At 35.3% G+C, this 19,941-nt stretch overlaps 1 protein-coding gene across 3 annotated transcripts in view; it reads left to right on the top strand.

Annotated features, from left to right (window-relative positions):
- Positions 1-14,259, top strand: part of UBE2K (ubiquitin conjugating enzyme E2 K) — a 69,152-nt gene extending 54,893 nt beyond the window's left edge. For all 3 annotated transcript variants that reach the window (XM_005608815.4, XM_070263973.1, XM_023638215.2), the window contains 3 exons: positions 7,601-7,700; positions 10,279-10,407; positions 10,986-14,259. In XM_005608815.4, coding sequence (XP_005608872.1) covers positions 7,601-7,700; positions 10,279-10,407; positions 10,986-11,060 — 304 coding nt within the window. In that variant the 3' untranslated portion in view covers positions 11,061-14,259. The remainder of the gene's footprint in view (positions 1-7,600; positions 7,701-10,278; positions 10,408-10,985) is intronic.
- The last annotated feature ends 5,682 nt before the right edge of the window (positions 14,260-19,941 follow it).

The following is a 19,941-nucleotide window of genomic DNA, read 5'->3' as shown; positions in this document are numbered from 1 at the left end:
TGGAAAAACAAAGACAAGAGGTATAAAAAGATATTGGAATGGAGGAAAATAGTAGTAAGTTATGTGTTTGATTTGTTAAGAAAGGGAGAGAATTGAACCTGAACAAGGTAAAACAAGAGTGACAGCATACGGTGTATGAGTGATTTGGTTTATTTAGTAGTAACTGGATAAACAGATGAGAGTTGCTGGTTTGGTTTTGTTTTCTTTTTTCCATTCTAATAGCATATCTGAGTAAAGACTCTCCCTGAGTAGATCATCTCGTGGAACATGGTTTCTTGATCTGTATTCCATACTGTTAAAAACATTGAACAGTGTAGAACAGAACTAACTTTATCTTCTGTCATTCTTTTGATTTCTGACTTTTCACAATTTATTGAATTTCTAGGCCTCAGTGTTTTTATCTATAAAATCATCTCCAAGGCCCCTTACAGCTCTGTCATTCAGTGATAGTAATGAATAGTTGCAGTATTAGAGACATCGTACTTTTTTTGCTTGGTTTCCAGAACATCACTTCTCCTCCCCTTCCTATGCCCACTCCCACACTCCTTAACCATGTAGTTCCTGCTGCATCTCCTGGAGCTTTGCACATGAGAATGCCTCAGGGCTATCTTTTTCTTTTAAGATTTTATTTTTCCTCCTTCTCCCCAAAGCCCCCAGTACATAGTTGTGTATTTCCAGTTGTGGAGCCTTCTGGTTGTGGCATATGGGATGCCACCTCAGTGTGGCCTGATGAGTGGTACTACATTCGCACCCAGGATCCGAACCAGTCAAACCCTGGGCGCGCGGTAGCGGAGCTCACCAACTTAACCACTCGGCCACGGCGCCGGCCCCAGGGCTAAGTCTTTACCTCTGCTCCTTTCCATCTATATTCACTTCCTTGGTAAGCTCATCTGATTTTATAACTTCACTGTTTATATACTAGCAACTCACACATTTTATCTTTACTGAACTCCAGACTCATGTCCTACTGCCTGCTTAACATCTACATGTAGATGTAATGGACATGAATATGTAATGGACATCTCAAACTTAAATGTGTTGAAAACTGAACTAATATTCCCCTAATCCAAAACCTGCTTCATCCCATCTAAGTTATTGGCAACTATATTCTTGCAGTTGTTCAGGCCAAAACCTCATCATGATCCTTGGTTCATCTTTCTCTGGTATCCTCTGCCCTGTCTACAAATCCTGTTGGTGAAACCTCCAAAACCTCAGCAGCTTCACTACTACCACCTTGGTCCAAGTCACATTACCTCTTGCTTCGATGACTACAGTAATCTTGCCCCGCTGCTTCTGACTTTGCCCTCCTCAGAGTATCATTTTTCAGCCAAAATGATACTCTGCCTCCCCCGACTCCCCTTTAAAAACAAATACAGGTCCAGACTAAAATCTTCCACTGACTTCCCTTTTTGCTCTGAGTTAAACCAGCAGCACTACTGCTTCTGATTATCTCCCTATAGGTACTTGAAAGATTATGGTGTGTATATAGGGACAGAACTTGAATTTTTGTACCAAAATGCCTTTTATCAGCTATTCTCATTTCCTAAGGCAGGTGAAATAACTGAATTTAGTCTTGTTTCATATCTATATAATCAAAATATTAAAAGACACATCAGATAAAATAGTTGAGATTGGATATACATGGATTTGTTCCCTCCCACCCCCAGCTTTATTGAGAATTAATTGACATTCAGTGGATATCCATGTTTAAGAGTGAATATTTAGGCTTTAGAACTGGAATTTGATAAAACTACAAGATAGTAATCTTAGGAAAAATAAATTGAATAAACATTGAATAATTTGGGACAGGTATGCTAGAAAACAGTTTGTTAATCTTGGTCTTTTATTAATACATGTGGATGATGATTTACCTTTAATATTTAACAACTTATGTTAGTATGGTTTATTTCTTAACTCCATTAACTCACTCTATGTGGAAACTATTTTCTAATGTTTTCCGCTGACACCCATTGTGACTAAAGGTGTCTGTTTACCTGGGGAAGAAAATGACAACACGAACAAATTGCACTCAGTGATACTGCCTTTCCAAAAGACTCGAACAGGCGGAGAGAATATCTAGATGGCCTATAAGCTATGCTTAGCATCATTAGTTATCAGAGAAATGCACATTAAAATCACATTTAGATACTACTACACACTTGTAATGGTTCTCATGCATTGCTGGTAGGAATGTGGTTCAGCCACTCAACCAGCAGTATCTACCAGAGCTGTACACACCTTTGATATGGCCCAACAGTTCCACTCCTAGGTTTAGAAGCCAAGAGAAATCCAAGAGAAATGAGTGCACATGTCCGCCAAAAGACTTGTACAAGAATATTCATAGCAGATTTATTTAAACTGGAAATAACCTAAATGTCAACAACAGAATGGATATATAATTGTATAATTGTACAATGGAGCACAGCATAGCAGTGGGAAAAAAAAGGAAAAAGCATATTGACCCAAACAACATGGATGATTCTCCCAGACATGTTGAGTGACAAAAGCCAGACACAAACGAGTACATAATGTATGATTCTGTTTTTATGAAATTCAAGGTAAACCAAAGCTAATTTATGGTAATAGAAATTAGGACACTGGTAGGTGAGGGTTGTGAGTGGGAGGGGCAAGAATGAGGCTTTTTGAATGGTGGTAATACTCTATTTTTTGATCTAGATGGTGGTTATGTGAGTGTATACATATCTAAAAACTCATCCAGCTGTATGGCATTTTACTCTGCTTATTATACCTTAATAAATTATAACAGAAAAGCTGCCGTTATCTTTAAGTAGCATTGATTGTGTTTGAATAGATAATTTGTTGGTGGTCTTCTGGAAGACCCTTAACAGCAAAGTGAGTCCACGATACACAGACCTACTGAGTCCATATGGATAAGCATTTAATCAGGCGCACTAGCTGTGCTCATTGATTTGAAGTCTGAGCAAAATTAATTTACTGAAGACAGATTTGTAAGATTATCTCACTTATTCATATCATCCACTGATTAATTAAAATTAGCTAACACATTTTGAAATTTCATACTCCTGTTTGCCTGTTACGGTTTGTTTTTAATTTTTTAATTTTACACACTAAATCCTAAAAATCTCAATGCAATATAAATGTAATCAGTACTTTGTGAAAAGAACAATGGAATAAAAGATTTTATTTTCAGTTGTATACTTTTTTACATTACTAAATTTAGATTTAGAAATTAATGTAGAACAGTCCAAAAATGTACATTTCTTTAAACCATCAAAGATGTTATAATTTCTGTAGTATTTAGGGCCAGAAGAGTAGGTTTTGTTTTGGTATTAATTTAATTACAACTAATTATTAAAATAATGTCATTGTTTACCGTTAATTGTATGTTCAGCTTCTTAAAACTTTGCGTTTAGGTTTCTTTTTAGCCAACTAATTCTTAATGGTTTATAAACACCTCCTCAGCATTTTGTTAAGAAAATTTTCAAGCATACAGAAAACTTAATAACTTTTTCTCATTGAGATTGTTATGAATTGAATCTAAAGTTCCAGATTTTTCTATGAGTTTTGAGGGCAAACTATTCCTTTTAACATGTTTAACTTTAGGTCCTTAGTTTCTCATTTTTGAAGTGGTTAACTCTAGAGGTCTGTAGTAGTTTGTGTCTTCCCAGTAAAGACCCTGAAAATGAAAGAAATAGACATTTTTTATGCAATTATAAAATAGATGTGACATAAAGTTTGCCATCTTAAGTGTTTTTTTAAGTGACATATAACATTGTAATCTTAACTGTTTTAAAGTGTGCAGTGAGTAATATTGTGGTGCAACCAATCTCCAGAACTTTTTTTTTTAATAAGACTTTATTTTTTTAAAAAAACGGTTTTAGATCCACAGCAAAATTGTGAGGAAGGTACAGAGATTTCCCATATACTCCCTCCCCCTACAGATATAGCCTACTCCATTATCAACATCTTCCACCAGAGTAGTATATTTGTTACAGTTGATGAACCCTACATTGGCATATCTCAATCACCTGAAGTCCATAGTTTATATCTAGTTCACTCTTGGTGTTATATATTTTATGGGTTTGAACAAATGTGTAATGGTATATATATATCATTATGGTATACAGAATATTTTCACTGTCCTAAAAATTCTCTTCCTCTTCATCCCTCTATCCTACCCCCCAGAACTCTTTTCATCTTGCAAAACTGAAACGCTGTACCCATTAAACAATAACTTCCCATGCCCCCCTCTTTCTAGATCATGATAATAACCACCATTCTACTTTCTGTCTCTATGAATTTGACTATTCCAGGTACCACATGAATCATAGTATTTGTCTTTTTCTTCCTGACTTCACTTAACATAACGTCCTCAGAATTCATCTATGTTGTAGCATGTGCCAGATTTTTCTTCCTTTTTAAGCCTGAATAATGTTCCATTGTATTTATTTATTTATTTATTTTAAAGATTTTATTTTTCCTTTTTCTCTCCAAAGCCCCCCAGTACATAGTTGTATATTTCTAGTTGTGGGTCCTTCTAGTTTTGGCATGTGGGATGCGGCCTCACCATGACTTGATGAGCGGTGCCATGTCCGAGCCCAGGATTCGAACCAGTGAAACACTGGGCCGCCACAGCAGAGCGCACTAACTTGCAAAGTTAACCACTCGGCCACAGGGCCAGCCCCTCCATTGTATTTAAATACCACATTTTGTTCATTCATCGGTTGATGGAAACTTGGTTTGCTTTCACCTTATGGCTGTTGTGAATAATGTTTGTTAAGAGCATGATGTACAAAATACCTGTTTGAGTCCCTCCTTTCAATTATTTTGGGTGTATATCCAGAAGTGGAATTGCTAGATCATTTGGTAGTTCTGTGTTTAATTTTCTTGAGGAATTACCATTGCTGTTTTCTGTAGAGGTTGCTCTGTTTTTCATTCCCACCAACAATGCACAAGAATTCCAGTTTCTCCACATCCGCACCAACAACTGGTATTTTCTATTTTTTTGATAATAGTCATCCTAAAGGGTGTTGGTGGTATCTCATTGTTTGATTTACAGTTCCCTAATGATTAGTGATGTTAAGCATCTTTTCGTGTGCTTATCAGCTATTTGTATATCTTCTTTGGAGAAATGTTTGTTCACGTCCTTTCTTGTTTTTTAATCGGATTTGTTTTTTGTGGTTGAGTTGTAGGAGTTCTTTATATATTCTAGATAGTAACCCCTTACCAGATAAATGATTCGAAATATTTTCTCCCATTCTGTAGGTTGCCTTTCACTCTGTTGATTGTATCCTTTGCACAGGAGGGGTTTTTTTTCCTCTCTCCCTCTATGTAGGAGTTTTAAATTTTGAGGTAGTCATAGACCAGTTTCTCTGTTTTTTCTTTTGTCGCCTGTGCGTTTGATTCCTTATCTGAGAAATCATTGCCAACTCTAATGTCATGAAGCGTTTGCCCTAAGAGTTTTGTAGTTTTAGCTCTTACATTTAGGTCTTTGATCCATTTTGAGTTAATTTTTATATATGGTGTAAGGCAGGGGTCCAACTTCTTTCTTTTGAGAGCTCATCAAGTTTTAAAGAAAAAGTTTATTGCCTTGTTGAGATATAAATATATATAGCTACCTATGTGATGTTATTAAGATTTTGCTAAGATTTACAGGATTTAGATGGCTTTTACTTTACATGCTTTCATGTTTTTATTGAAGGTTAAAATAATTATTGTGAGTTTAATAATCATTTTAGTATGAAATACTTCTTTGAAGATTTTTCTTCAATATTTAGATAAATTTCCTTGATGGAAATAATTGTATTAATTAAAAATTACGTAATTTAAGGTTTTGTTTACAGTGATGTCATGGATTTTTAAATTAGCATGCTTAAACAAGTCCATTGGGATATTAGAGTAGCCAGCTTAACTTCATATATTCTATTTCTGTGGTATTTTATCTTTTTCCTTTTGTTGAGTTGTCAGCTTCATGCTGATACGTCTAGGCAGCTTTTGATGTACGTGTGCCTTTAAACATTCTCTTTAAAATTACCCAACATAAAGTGAAATAACAATAGTGTACTTATAATTAAGAAAGATTAGTCACCTTGTTATGGTGATAATGAAAGCACCGGAATGAACATTTAAGGTCTAAATTTGGATTTTTATGCTTTGACTCCAGTCTTAAAAAAAAGAATATTGTCCGTTCTAAAGGTATTACAACCGTTGGTTGAAAATAACTTGTGTAAGCTCAGGAAATTTAGAACCTTAGTCTAAAAAATAATATGTTTTCCTAGACCTATTTCAGAATTAGAAATTTTCATTACATAAAACTATATAGCAGTTAATAGCTTTTAAAATTCTTTTCTCTTTTTAATGCTAGTTTAGCGTTTCAACTAACTTTTAAATCTCATGACCAATTTTTTCCTATTCTTGTCGCTTCTCTAAGAGGATAAATTGATCAAGAAAGACTTTTATTCTGATAGCATTTTAGATAAATAACCATTTGTAGTGTAAATTTTCTCAAATATGTAAAATACCTCCAGATGTGATACTGATTTTGTTGTAATGGTTTATAGCAGCCTCTCTCAATTAGCTTAAGTTGCAGTGCACTAAAGTGGTATTTCTCAAACATTAGCTTGCATTAGAATCACTTGGAGGACTGGTTAACCCACCCCAGAGTTTCTGATTCAGTACGTCTGGGATGAGGCTGAGAATTTTCATTTCTTACAAGTTCCCAGGTGATGTTGGTGGCTACTGGTTGGGGTGGGGAAACCACACTTTGTGAGACGCTCTGCCTTAAGACATCCATTGCTGGTAATAAATTAACTTTTCTCCTAAGCATCTAGGTATCTGTATTTATAGACCATGCTTGGGAAAATTGAGAGAGTAGTCACTCAGTAATTTTCACTGTTCTGTGGTTAAAATGAGGAACCAGGTTGAAAAGGACTGGATTGAATCAAATTTGTATGGTAAAAATGGGCATATTGTTTAACATTCTTGAACATTTTAAATATTTCACTATTATGCTTATTATATTTATAAATATTGTATATTAATTGGTCAGTTTTTTAACAGAAATGCTAAGAATCTTTGCTGGTTAGGTAGATACCAATTCCCAGATAAATATTTGCTTTATAAATACATTTAGAAGCATCAAGTGATATATTTTAAGCAAAAAGCTTGATGTTAAGGAATGATTTCAGGCTTTCTTGAAAATAAAGGATATTTGCTTGATGGTATCTTATTTGTTTTTACAATGTCATTGAAAGAAAGTTCTACGTATTAGTTTATCACTTTATTTTAACTTTATGTCTAGAGAAATGGATAGAAAGTAAGTCAGTGAATAAAGCTGACCACGAGGATATTGGCAACAATGAAAAGAAAAACAAGACCAGTTCAGGACAGTTTGTATTGTCTTAAGAAATAGAAAGACACTTTCATTGTAAAATAAAGAAGAAAAAAAATATGATAGGCAGATATATAGTTATAAATTTCTATAACTTAATTACATGATTAGGGTAAAATCTAGCTAATTTTTAGCTCCAGTAGATTTTGTTTTATTCAGAAAACATCCACTTTGCTTTTGTTGTGCAGAACATTCTTAACTGGGATATTTTCCTATTTTGAATTTTAGGGCAGCGGCAATGACTCTCCGCACGGTATTATTGTCATTGCAAGCACTGTTGGCAGCTGCAGAGCCAGACGATCCACAAGATGCGGTAGTAGCAAATCAGGTAAGACAGCTGCTTTTGAAAGTCTTTCTGATGCTTACCTATGAGTCTCTACTTTAGTGGTTTGCAATGTTAACAAGAGTGTACTTCTGTCGAAACTAAATTTGGAAATGGCTTGCTTTCTTGCAGTAAGATTTTTTGTGAGAGGTAGTAGTGAAAATTTACTGAGTTTTAACATACTCGTTTAATTGGATATATGGTAGATGCTTTTTTTGTAATGTATTAGGAAAAATTTCAAACACACAGTGTCGAAAGAATTACACAGTGAACACCCATATAGATTGTATGATTGACATTTTATTAGACGTGCTTTATCATGTGTGTATCCCATCTGTCTATCCCTTCATTCAGTGATGATCCCTCTTGATGATAATTTAACCAGCTTCTGCTGAAGTGGTATGGTAAAGGTTACCAAGGACCTTATAATTGCCAGATGGAATAAATATTTTTTACTTCTGATCTTTGATCTTGAAGGCAGAAGTCAGCAAATTATGCCCAGACTGACTGTTTTTGTAAATAATGTTTTATTGGAACACAGCCACACCCTTTTGTTTACCTTCCAGCTACAGATGGCAAGGTTGAATAGTTGCAACAGAGATGAAATAGTCTGAAAGCCTGAAATAATTATTATCTGGTCCTTTAAGAAAGTTTCCCAACCCCTACTTTAAGCCATTAGGATTTATTGAGCATTCTTTTTTTTTTTTTCACCTAGAAATTTTTTCTTCCCTTGACTTCTGAGATGCTACTTTCTTCTCTTCCTATCTTCATAGTTGGAGTTGTTTCTTCTTACTTCCTACAGTTATTTCTCTTTCTCCTCCCTTTTAAATGTAGTTCCTTGGTTCTGACATCATTTCTTTTATTTTCTATTATATACTCTCACGTGGATGATCATATCCACACTGCTGTTACCACCTCTGTGTTGATAAAGTGTTCAGGCTTGACCTCTCTCCTGAACCCTAGAGCCCTTTTAGAACTGAATAGCTCTGTATGAATGTCCCATGGATACCTCAGCACAATATTTGCCAAACTGAATGCAGAATCTTAAATCCTACAAAACTGTCTATCCTTCTGTGATGCTATCATCAATTTAGTTAAATATCTAAGTTACGGTCTTGGAGTTCTTCTCTCTCTCTCCTTTTCTCTTGTTAATTGCATTCCCAGTATCTTTCTCTCATCATACTTCTCTGATTGCCTTAGATCACATTTTTAAAAATTTCTCATTTCACCTGCTCTGATAGAGCTCCCTTCTTCAGCTCTTCCTTCCCTCACCTTGTATGTTGATACCGGTTAGCTTTATAAAGTGAAAACCTTATTTTACTGTACTACTAAAAACCTATTAGTGGCTCTGCTATCACCTACTTGGTAAGTCCAAATTCTGAAGTTTGCAGAGTTCCTTCATGATTTGAACTGTATGCAAACCCAGCTTCATCTCGAGATCTTAGCGTTCCTCAAACTCATGCTTTTTCAAGAGGGTGTTCATGTCTGCAGGTCCTTTCACTCAATATACCATGTTTCCTGCACCCAAGGAAACTTCCTCTTAGCAAACTTCTTCCTTTCCCTTGAAAAGCTGTTCATGCCTTGTTTTATGTATATTTTTTTAATATGTCCTATTCATCTCAGAGTGCTTAAAATTATGGTTTTCCATGTTTTATATATATATGTGCTGTTCATTCATTTTTTGCTAGTCAGAAGCACAGCTTGAGTCCCAGCTTTGATTTCCTGTTGAGTTCTGAACCTCAGAGGTTGAGATTGGACTCACAGGTTTTTCTAGCTCCTAAAAACAGTTCAATAATTTGACTTATTTCTTGTTAAAATTAATGGTGGAAACTAGATTTGTTGTTTTAATATATAATGAAAATTCGTCAGTCTTAAAATATTCAGTATGTGTAAAATACTTTAGGAAGTACTACAGTGAATTGAACAGTTATTTTAAGTGTATACTTTGCTTTATATTAAGTAATACTGCCCCGAGAATATTTGAGAATAAAATTACCTCTTTCCAATGCATATGGGAATTCTTACCTTTTAAAAGTATCGTATGGTGTGTTCATAATCATCTTAACACATATGCTGTAAGTTTGCATATAGAGTGTTCTTCAATCACTGTACATTAATACAGCTCTAGCAAAACGATGAAGTCTAGTTGTATTCTAGCCTAGCTGTGGTTAGTACGAAAGTTGGTCACATTTATTAGTTAATGTCCACATAATTTTAGAAGCTAGTAATTCTGTTTAGTTGTATGATGTTTGCCATTGCACAGTGTTTAGAAACATCTCTAATACCTCACTTCACTTAGTATTCGTTTTCTGCCAGATTTGTTGAAATTGGAGATTAAAGTTGATAAACATTATTTGTCTTTGTTTTTCTTTTGTCAACGCAACTTGTGAATCACAGCTTCACAGGTTAAACAGTCCTTACTTCAGTGACACAGTTTGTTTGCAATGGAAAGTGAATTAATCACATTTTAAATGTAAATTAGTTTTATTTACAAAAACCAGATTCTTAGGCAATTAAGAGCTTAGCCACTGTATTGACTGTTATAACTCTATTGTGACGTCAATCAATTTTTTTCCCCATATAGTACAAACAAAATCCAGAAATGTTCAAACAGACAGCTCGACTTTGGGCACATGTGTATGCTGGAGCACCGGTTTCTAGTCCAGAATATACCAAGAAAATAGAAAACCTATGTGCTATGGGCTTTGATAGGGTAAGTATGTAAAGGCATGTTGATTTTGATATGTTTATTGATTTTAAATTATTCCTGCAAATCCTTGGCTGAGCAAAGTAGTTCAAAAATACTCTAAATCTAATTTTGATGAACTTTGTTATTAAAATTAGTGATTTTTCTTTTCCTTTTGCTTTTCCAGTCATTGGTTTTAGAAGCTTTTTATGCACAAATGCAAGGCAACTTAAAAAAACAAGGTGTGATTTCTCAGTATAATGACAGTGAGTGATTCAGTATTTTAGAAATATTTCCTTGAGGGACCGGCCCCATGGCTGAGTGGTTAAGTTCTCTCGCTTCACTTTGGCGGCCCAGGGTCTTGCTGGTTCAGATCCTGGGCACGGACATGGCACCGCTCGTCAAGCCATGCTGAGGCAGTGTCCCACATGCCACAACTAGAGGGACCCACAACTGAAATAAACAACTGTGTACTGGGGGGTTTTGGGGAGAAAAAGCAGAAAAAAAAAAAAAAAGAAGATTGGCAACAGTTAACTCAGGTGCCAGTCTTTTTAAAAAAAAATTCCTTGAGATTTGATTTTTTTCTTCCCTTTTCCTCTCTGCAGAATGCTGTAATAGTGGCCTTGTCTTCAAAATCATGGGATGTAGAGACTGCAACAGAATTGCTTCTGAGTAACTGAGGCATAGAGAGAGAGCTGCTGATATTAGTCAAGCTTGCCCCTTCTTGAGGAGCATCAACATCTGTTATTTTTAGGATTCTGCATAGATTTCTTTTAAACTGGCATTCTTGCCTAATGATGTTATCTAGGCACCATTGGAGACTGAAAAAAATCCTTGCTCTGTAAATAAAGCTAATTAAACGTCTGTGTAAATTTAAAAAGGGGAAATACTTTAATTTTTTTCTTACTTAATAGTGTAAAAATTCTTTGAGCTAAGCTAAAACCATGGAAAAAACATGCTACTTTAGTGTTTAGCAGTGTACCAAGACTAGCGAGAGTTTGCTTCAGGATTTCGTTGAATAATTAAGATAATATTTTGAGTGTGTCAGGGCCATTTAAATTGTTGGTGTTGCATCACAGCTACCTTAACTGTTTTTAACATGGATCCTCTGTGCCTGTGAATTTACTTGCATGCTTGTACTTGACTTCTTAGGATGGGTAGCTGAAAAGACCACCATTTTAAGCATTTTGAGAATTCTTAAATATGAGGTTTATCCAGAATTGAAGATGGTGACCTATTCAGAGCCTTTTTGTCCTTGTCAGCAGACTGGGGCACCATATCTGTTTTTCCCCTCTTGCCACACAAAGCTAATACTCTAATAGTAAACTTCTCTGTATTGGTGGGGAAATGTGCTAAGGGGCAGTATCCCTTGCTACACTTTTAGGTCATCCATTCGGAATGTTTTGTCACAGTTCTTCACTCTGAACACTTTCCTATGTAAGCAAGTAATAATGTAGAAATGGAGCTGCCAATTTTGTTTCTCTTACAAAAACAGTCAATACTTGATGTTGCAGTATTCCTAAGATTTAATGAAAGAACCCAACTTCATATTTCAGTGAATTTGACATCTTTCTATTTTCAAGCTGATGAAATTTTTCTTTGAGAACTTGCAAGGATGAAATCAACTATTTGCAATTTTTTAGCCTAATTTTTGCTTTATGGAGATTGCTTTATCAAATACTTTAAAAGTCACTCTTGCTTACATTTCCCCCTATTAATACATGAAAGCTGTGTTGGCGTTTTACTGTACATACTTCAAATGCACATAGGAATAGAAGTGTGTTATAAATCTAGCTTTCTTTATGATGTTTCTGATAAATATAAGAATTGAAAACTTTACCTTCTCTTGTACATAGTCAGACTTTCTATTTGTATTAAAGTTACATTTCATTCTAAGTTCAAAAGTTTGAAAATTATTAGTTTTGTAAGCTCAGACATTAATGTGACCATTTTATGAAGGTTGAAATGGATTTATGCAGGCAGTTCTATACATAGAGACACAGTTCTTATTAAATTTTCAGGACCAATGCAAAATAACAAAAATGTAATGGAATCAGAATGAATTAAAGTAAGGCTGTATATTGAAACTCATATTATAAAAGATTTGCTTTCTTCAAGTGTTATTTATCCTAAATTAGAATCATTAAGTGTTTGGAAAATAATTTTGAACCATAAATTTAGCATAATTTCATTTGACTTCTCAATAATCTTAGAAGCAATAAAAGAACCATTATTAAATATATTGTAATGTTAAAGATGTGAAGGTTCTTCCAAAAACTTGTCTTTCCTAATCAATAGTAAACTCTTGTAGTTGATGTTTTTGCATACTAAACACAAATTGCTATGTTTTTTCCCCCTATATGTTTGCTTAAGCATAAATTTCTTTATATAATCACCTCCTTTAATTGTTGTAGTTTAGTTACTTTCTAAAGATGCCAAAGGAAACATGATTTTTCTTTATTTATTTTAAATAGCTAAAACCTTGTACTTTTGTTTATATTTTGAAGTAAGGTTGGAATTGTGTGAAAATGTGGACAATTTGTTCCATTGTTGGTTAGAATTAATTTTTTGTTTTTACTGGAGGGCAGCTTGGTAATATTAGGATTATTTTAATTATCAAACACATCTACCCAGTTTTACTATTTGCCTATGTTATCAGGGTATATTTAATTGTCCTGTGGTTAGACAAAGGCGAGAGAGAACTCAGAGGTTACTAAAGGTCAAGCATTACGTACTTAGCTCTTGGAGACAGCTATACCTTGCCTTTGATTTTTATGCACATTAGCCCCATAGAGTGTCTACTCATCTAACTGTAATTAAATATCCCCAGTGCCCAGAAAATCGAAAGGTAAAATATTTGGTATGAAAGGTTTTTCATAATGGATTTTTGTTTCAAAAATTTATTTACCTCATTTACATTTAATGTGATAATCCCTCTTTCCTTTCTGGTACATTTCCCACTGTCCTCCTGTTTTTTGTTGTTTTTCACCTCTCCACAGGTAGATTCATTTCTCCAAACAAAGAAATTAAAGGAATTCCTATTTTCCTCTGGTCTTATGTATGTTTGGAAAAAAGACACTAAAAGTGCAGGTCTAGGAAAAAGGTACCCTGGTGGAAGTTGTTTTTATAATTCTCAATTGTTTGTGATTTGTCATTTTTAAAGACCTCAGAAATTATGGTGTGTATATATATATAGTGATATCCCATTTAGGGCAGGCACATTTGCTAGAAGTCACTGATACTCCAGTAGGCTTTTAACTGTAATTGGGTCCATTTCCTAGCATGTGCCTGACTTTTGAAAGAACAAATAATTAGTTGTATAGTAGTTCAGTACAGATTACTGACTGACTGAATAGCAGTTTGTGACCCAAGTAAGTATACAGGAAGTAGTATATATAAATATTTGAGGAACTGGATACTAAATTAGATGCTCTGAGTTGGCTCCCCCAAATGTTGTGACTATGGTTTACTTAAATACGTAACATGTTTAACTATATATATATATATATGTTTGGATTCTGAGTATTTTGCTTTTGAGGAGAGTAATCTATGAAATGAAAGTAAGATCGATTTTTTTTTTATTTGGAAGTATTTCACATTTGTGATTGTTGGTAGCGCTTAAAACTATGCAAAATAATTTTTTAAAGTATAAGAAAGAATTGGCAGTTAAAGTGGATGTTGCTCATTTATGCACTACAGAATGCAGCATACCTTGTTACTGTTTAGGCTGCTTAATAAGTTTATCAATGTGAAAAGCAGATCTTGGCTGTAAGTGTATGCCTGATTTGAGCTTTTAAAACTCTGCAGTAGGGGTATGATAATGTTTCCACAATCCTTGTAGCAACACAGGAAATAAAGCATTTTCGTTGTTGTTTTAAAGATTTAAGATGGATTCGGTCAGGGAAGAGTTGGAGCCAGGTATACTTTCTTGTACATACATGGAAACAATGTTTGAATATGAAAAAGGAAGCCGTCTGTTTACAGTTAACTTTATTTCATGGACTTGCAAGATGATTTTGTATTAATCACTTTTCTAGTTCAAGAAATTTGAATTCCAGGGTACAAACCATTTCCATTCTTTTAGTACCAGTTTGAGACAAATGCTTAACATAATCAGCTACTCGCTATCACTGGGGAAGAAGGCAACTTGAAGTATTTACTGAGAAATAGCCTCTTCCCATATGTGACTTTACTGCAGTGTCTACATGTTGTGTCACGTGTTCTTTTTGCACTGTTGCAGTATGGATCAGAAATCTTGTGGCGTAGGGATATGGGAGTGTCAGTATCTCCCTTGTCCTGTTTGTTCTGTTACCGCTTTATTGGACTGATCTACCCTCATAAACCTGTGATCATCACTTAAATGTAAGTTGTGAATGTGTCACCTTTCGCTTGGTTATTTCAACCATGCTGCTATATCTAATCAGGTGTGGCACAGTTTATCAGTTTGGTTCTAGGGGATGAGTGGATACAAATCATTGCACTGTGCTGTTAAACGATCCTTGTGTGCTTGCTCTTACCTACTTTTTACAGGCATCATAATAAAAGCTAGACTATTTCTTTGGGGGGAAAGAGACTTATTTAATGTAATTTAAAGACTTTTCAAATAGAAAATGAAATACTATTGAAAATAATATCTATTTTTTAGCTTTCAGCAATTGATGGTGCTTTGTTGTGGTGTCTGCTGGAAGTCTACTGCCATTATAGGGATTCTCATTAACCTCACCGAGAAAGAACCTTGCCTGTTAGCTTCTCTAGATCTCTATTCTAAACAATCTGTTAGTGATAAATTCTGTAGGAGGGTCTATTCTGAGCCGTTAACTTCCTGTAAGGGGAAAATGGGTGGGTTACCAGAAAGACCATTGAAGCAGGGTGGGTTGTGGGTGGAGGGTTGGGTATTTGTCTTGAGAATTAAAAACTACAAAACACTTTTGTACACAACTGATTTTTAAAAAAATAAACACATTTTTAAAGATGTTGAATTTTTTTTCCCCCACTTACTGGGAATTCTTAAAAATAAATGCATGCATGTTTTCCCCTGAAAATGGTTTATATCTTCTTTCTGGGTACTCATCTATGGTTAGGCAGTTAAGCCTCCACAGTACTTTAAACAAGAAAAAGAACCAGGTAAATATTTCTCCTAGGTAAGTTTCATAGTGATGACTGTATAATGATAAATACAGTAAATTATATTGTCTTTGAATTTAAAAATTGGTTGAAATTATTTAATTCTAATTAAAGTTAGTTATTTCAAAATAGAACACTGTTTGGCTAGCTTCTAAACCAAAATTTAGAGTAATCCAGGCTTAGTTGGTACTGAAAGTAATACTGTCTTTATTTTTTTCATATATGCATACAAATCTTTGTGGAAAGGATGCCTGTTACTGTGGAAAGAAGTCCGAGTTGTTTCAGAAAGTCTTGGGTTTCTGTCCTTGGATTACCCCCGCTTGTAATTGGAAGAGGCTGTATTAGTTCATATTTGTACTAGTTATTTCATGTGGCAAAACTGACTGTTACTTTGTGTCTCTAGGGCACTGATGGCCAGCTTTCACCAGGCCTGTGAGTTTCTGTAGCCTGGAGGTGGAATTGCCCCTGACTGGAATACTAGTATGAAGTGCTCTTAGCATGGTGCAAGCTGGATCTTTACATATTAAAAATCAAGGGTAACAAATGGAATTCAAGTGAGCTCTCATGCTAATCCCTAGCAAAGGATGGTCAAATTTAAAGGGTAGCAAACACTTTGTACATGTTTTGTTTCAATCATCAAAGGATTAAAGATTTTCGGTGAATAACATGAATTCTTTAATAAGCTTTTAGGAGTATATCCTATAGTAGTGTACTGTCTACTCATGTATTCATGTTCTGATGTTCATTTCACCCCATTTAATTTCAGAAAAAATGCTTTAAAACACAACTTTATCATTCTACTTTATCTTCCTGCTGTAAATTACCTTTTAATAAGATGTTCCACCAAAATCAAGAAGGCCAACCTGTTTAAATACTCAGTTTACAATACTTGTAGAGACTTTATTTAGTATACATAGATAAAACAAGGCAAACACTGTATAGAACTGGACAAAATTTGAGAAGATCAAAGTACGTTTTATTTCTTACTAATACTCCTAGTACTTTGTTTCTCCCTTATAGCATAAAAGCTTTGCTGAATGTACAGAATATACCTAACTTGATTTGAGGGCAACTAGTAAGTGCCTTTTCTTCACTTACACATCTAACATTCAGCTCCCTAGTTACTGTATTTATTCCACCGCTCTTCATTTTTAATATGTGAAGTATACATATTTCTTTGCTATACACATTATTTGCGTTATCTTGATAGATGAATGACCTCTTGTCCTAAGCAATATTGAGGAACAGCATTAATGATGTCTTATTGGTATGTCCTAACCATATTCATATAATTACAGAATTTTAAGGGAAAAAGTGACCTTCCAGTCTCATGCCCTTCTTTTTTTTTTTTTTTTTTTTTTTGGGTGAGGAAGATTGGCCCTGAGCGAACATCTGTTGCCAAACTTCCTCTTTTTGCTTGAGGAAGATTGTTGCTGAGCTAATATCTGTGCTGATCTTCCTCTATTTTATGTCAGATGCCGCCACAGCATGGCTTGATGAGCAGTGCTAGGTCTGCTCCCTGGATCCAAACCTGGGAACCCAGGGCTGCCAAAGGGGAACGTGTGACCTTAACTGCTATACCACCAGACTGGCCCCTTCACTCCTTTTTTTTTAATAGATTAGTTAAATGAGTTGGATATCCAGAGTCACAGGTTATTTTTGGTGGAAATTTAATAATATTGTTTCAGTGTGCCTACTAAACTTGGTAGCATTTTGAGACCTAGAACGCTATTCTTGTTTCCTTAAAAATAGGAAATGTGGAGGGATCATTTGTAAGCATGAAAAGGAAAACCTATTCAGGTGGGAGTAAGGTCCTCCAAGGAAAGTGTACCCAAACCAGTCCTCATGGTGTGAATTGAACAGAATGTTTTGGTGAACTAGTTCAACTGTTTTTAAGGTGCCATGACTTAGGAAGTTGCTGTACATGCACCAGACTCTTTTTCCTGTTTTTTGGAATAATAGAATAAATAGCAGTGTTGTTGGTTTATGAGACCCATAGGAAATGATCTCCTAAATCACAAAATCTAATTGGCCGTAGAAGTCATGTTACTCTGTTACAGGTACTGTGTTTCTTAACTGCATGATGTCATGCCTCTGTGTTTATGAAGAGAGGTATAGCTCCTCTTGGGTTAAGCTTCTTAAGATACCGTGATATAGAGGTAAAATCAAAAGGCAAAATTTTTTTAAGGAAACAAATTCAGGATAATAGTCTCCTGAGGTGATTATTAGTATGGTTGATTTTCTTTATTTAAAAAATTATTTTTCCAAATGTGTACTTTTAAAAATCAGCAGTAGTGAAGAGTTTGTTTTGGAAAATCTGTGATCCTTTTCCTATCACTAGTACTAATACATAGAGACGGTAGCTTTTAAACGTCTCTGATTTTTGTTTTTAGGTTCCCCCCAGGTCACTAAGCAAATGCTTATTCCTCTTGTAGTAAATCTCGGCTCCATTTGTAACAGTGAATCAGTTAGATTTCTGCTCCATCAGTTGTACCTGATAGCTCTTGACTCCCTATTTTTCTCTCTCTTCTTTTTCTTCACTTAGGAATGGAATTGAGGTTGATGGAGGGCTGTTGCACGCACAAAAGCATTGAGAAAATAGGGTGACTCTGGGGGCAGGTTATTTATAGGTAGGGCACTTACGCACTGAAGCAGAAATTGCTTTGAGCTGAGGTGGAGATAGAAAGTAAACTGACACAAGGAGACTATGATCCCTAGACTGAAGTAGTAATTAGAAGGTGACGAGGTAGTGGAGATACTATACAAGCAAGGAAGAAAAGGCAAGATGTGGCAAAAGAAGACAGAGGCTGGGAACCTGTAGAGGGGAGGGTGGGAAGGGAAAAGGCTTCCCGTAACCAAAAACCTTGGCCCTAAATGGTAATCCTTTTAATTCGTTCAAGTTGTGGGTCCTACCTTCTAGCCTCAGCTCTCAGCTTCACTCAGTACATTAATATTCTCTTCATGGGCGTTTCAGGAATTTCTTTTCTTCCCAAGGATACCCCCTTATACTCTTAATTAAATTTTTTGTGTGTATATGTGTATCATCTAGCAGTGCTTCCCCCAATACCTCTTCCCGTTAAACCATTTATGCTTTTATTCCCTCTTTTCCCTGCTGCACTTCCTACCACATTTACAAAATGTTGCCTCCTGAATAGTTTGCTTTCTTATCCCTTTCTTTATTGTTTAAATCTCACAATTTGGGCCTGAACTCCATCATAATAATAAAATTGGTCTGAAAATCCTGCAATCCTTCAAATTACAGATACAAACAGTTAAGGCCTTAATTTGCCCAGAAGTAATGAGATTAGTTAGCATTGTCAGACTGAGAACTTGAATTTTCTGTCCACTATATTTCTTGCTTTACTTTCATTTTTAAAAAGAATTTTAGTGATAAAAGTGTGCTCATTTCAGGAAACTTAGACTTAAATAAGTTCTGAGCTGGAACGCGGAACCACACCACTCATCTGTCAGTAGCCATGCTGTGGCGGCAGCTCACATAGAAGAACCAGAAGAACTTACAACTGTACACAACTATGTACTGGGGCTTTGGTGGGTGGCGGGAGGAGGAAGATAGGTGACAGATGTTAGCTTAGGGCAAATTTTCCCCTGCAAAAAAAAAATTCTAACTGTGCCTCGTAGAATTTACTTAATATTGGAGTATTCTCTCCTTTGAAGTACTGTTTTTACACAAGCTAATACTATATAATTGTCGATACTCAGCTTTTTACAACTGATAATCACAGTTCTTTGAAACTTCTTTATATAAATATTTTGGATGGCTATAAATAGGTCATTGGGTAGGGCTACCATATTTTACATCTCAGTTACCCTTTAGATGTGTAGATTGTTTCTGATTTTTCTGTATTACAAACTATGCTGCATGGACTTCTGATTAAACGTGTAGGATACCACAAATGCTTTAATACTAGCTGCCTCCTGAAACTCCACTGAAATATTTTTAAAGGTAGAAATCTATGGGGGCAAAGAATGGAAGAGAAGACAAAATGTCAGATACTTTTCTGGAAGATGGAAAGCAGACAGGAGTAGAAGCTGATTAGTGGAGGAAGTTCAAACCTAATTGTCTGCAGGAGGAGCACTTACATGGAAGCAAGCTGATTTGCTCCCTCAAACTCAGAGACCTAAGAATGGGAGAAAACAGACCCTGCAGAATACGGGGATGAGATTTTGTGCTGGGAGTAGGGATTAGTTGAAAATCTGTTCCTTTTTACCCCGTTAGGTGGGTAGCTGGGTTACTACTCTCTTCTTACCATGGAAGGAGAATTGCTCTCTTGAGAATTTGAAACAAGTTTTCAGACTGAGATACCAGTCACAGATTGAAAATGAAGATCAATTAAAATTCTGTGTACTTGGATGGTAGATTTCTCGTTTCTCAGAGAAAGAGGGGGAGGATCCTTTTTTCTAGAAACTTAGTGGTCC

Source organism: Equus caballus, chromosome 3 (assembly GCF_041296265.1).
Source record: "Equus caballus isolate H_3958 breed thoroughbred chromosome 3, TB-T2T, whole genome shotgun sequence".
Lineage (NCBI taxonomy): Eukaryota > Metazoa > Chordata > Mammalia > Perissodactyla > Equidae > Equus > Equus caballus.
Note: the sequence above shows the minus strand (reverse complement) of the source record. Positions and strands in the feature narration are given on the sequence as shown.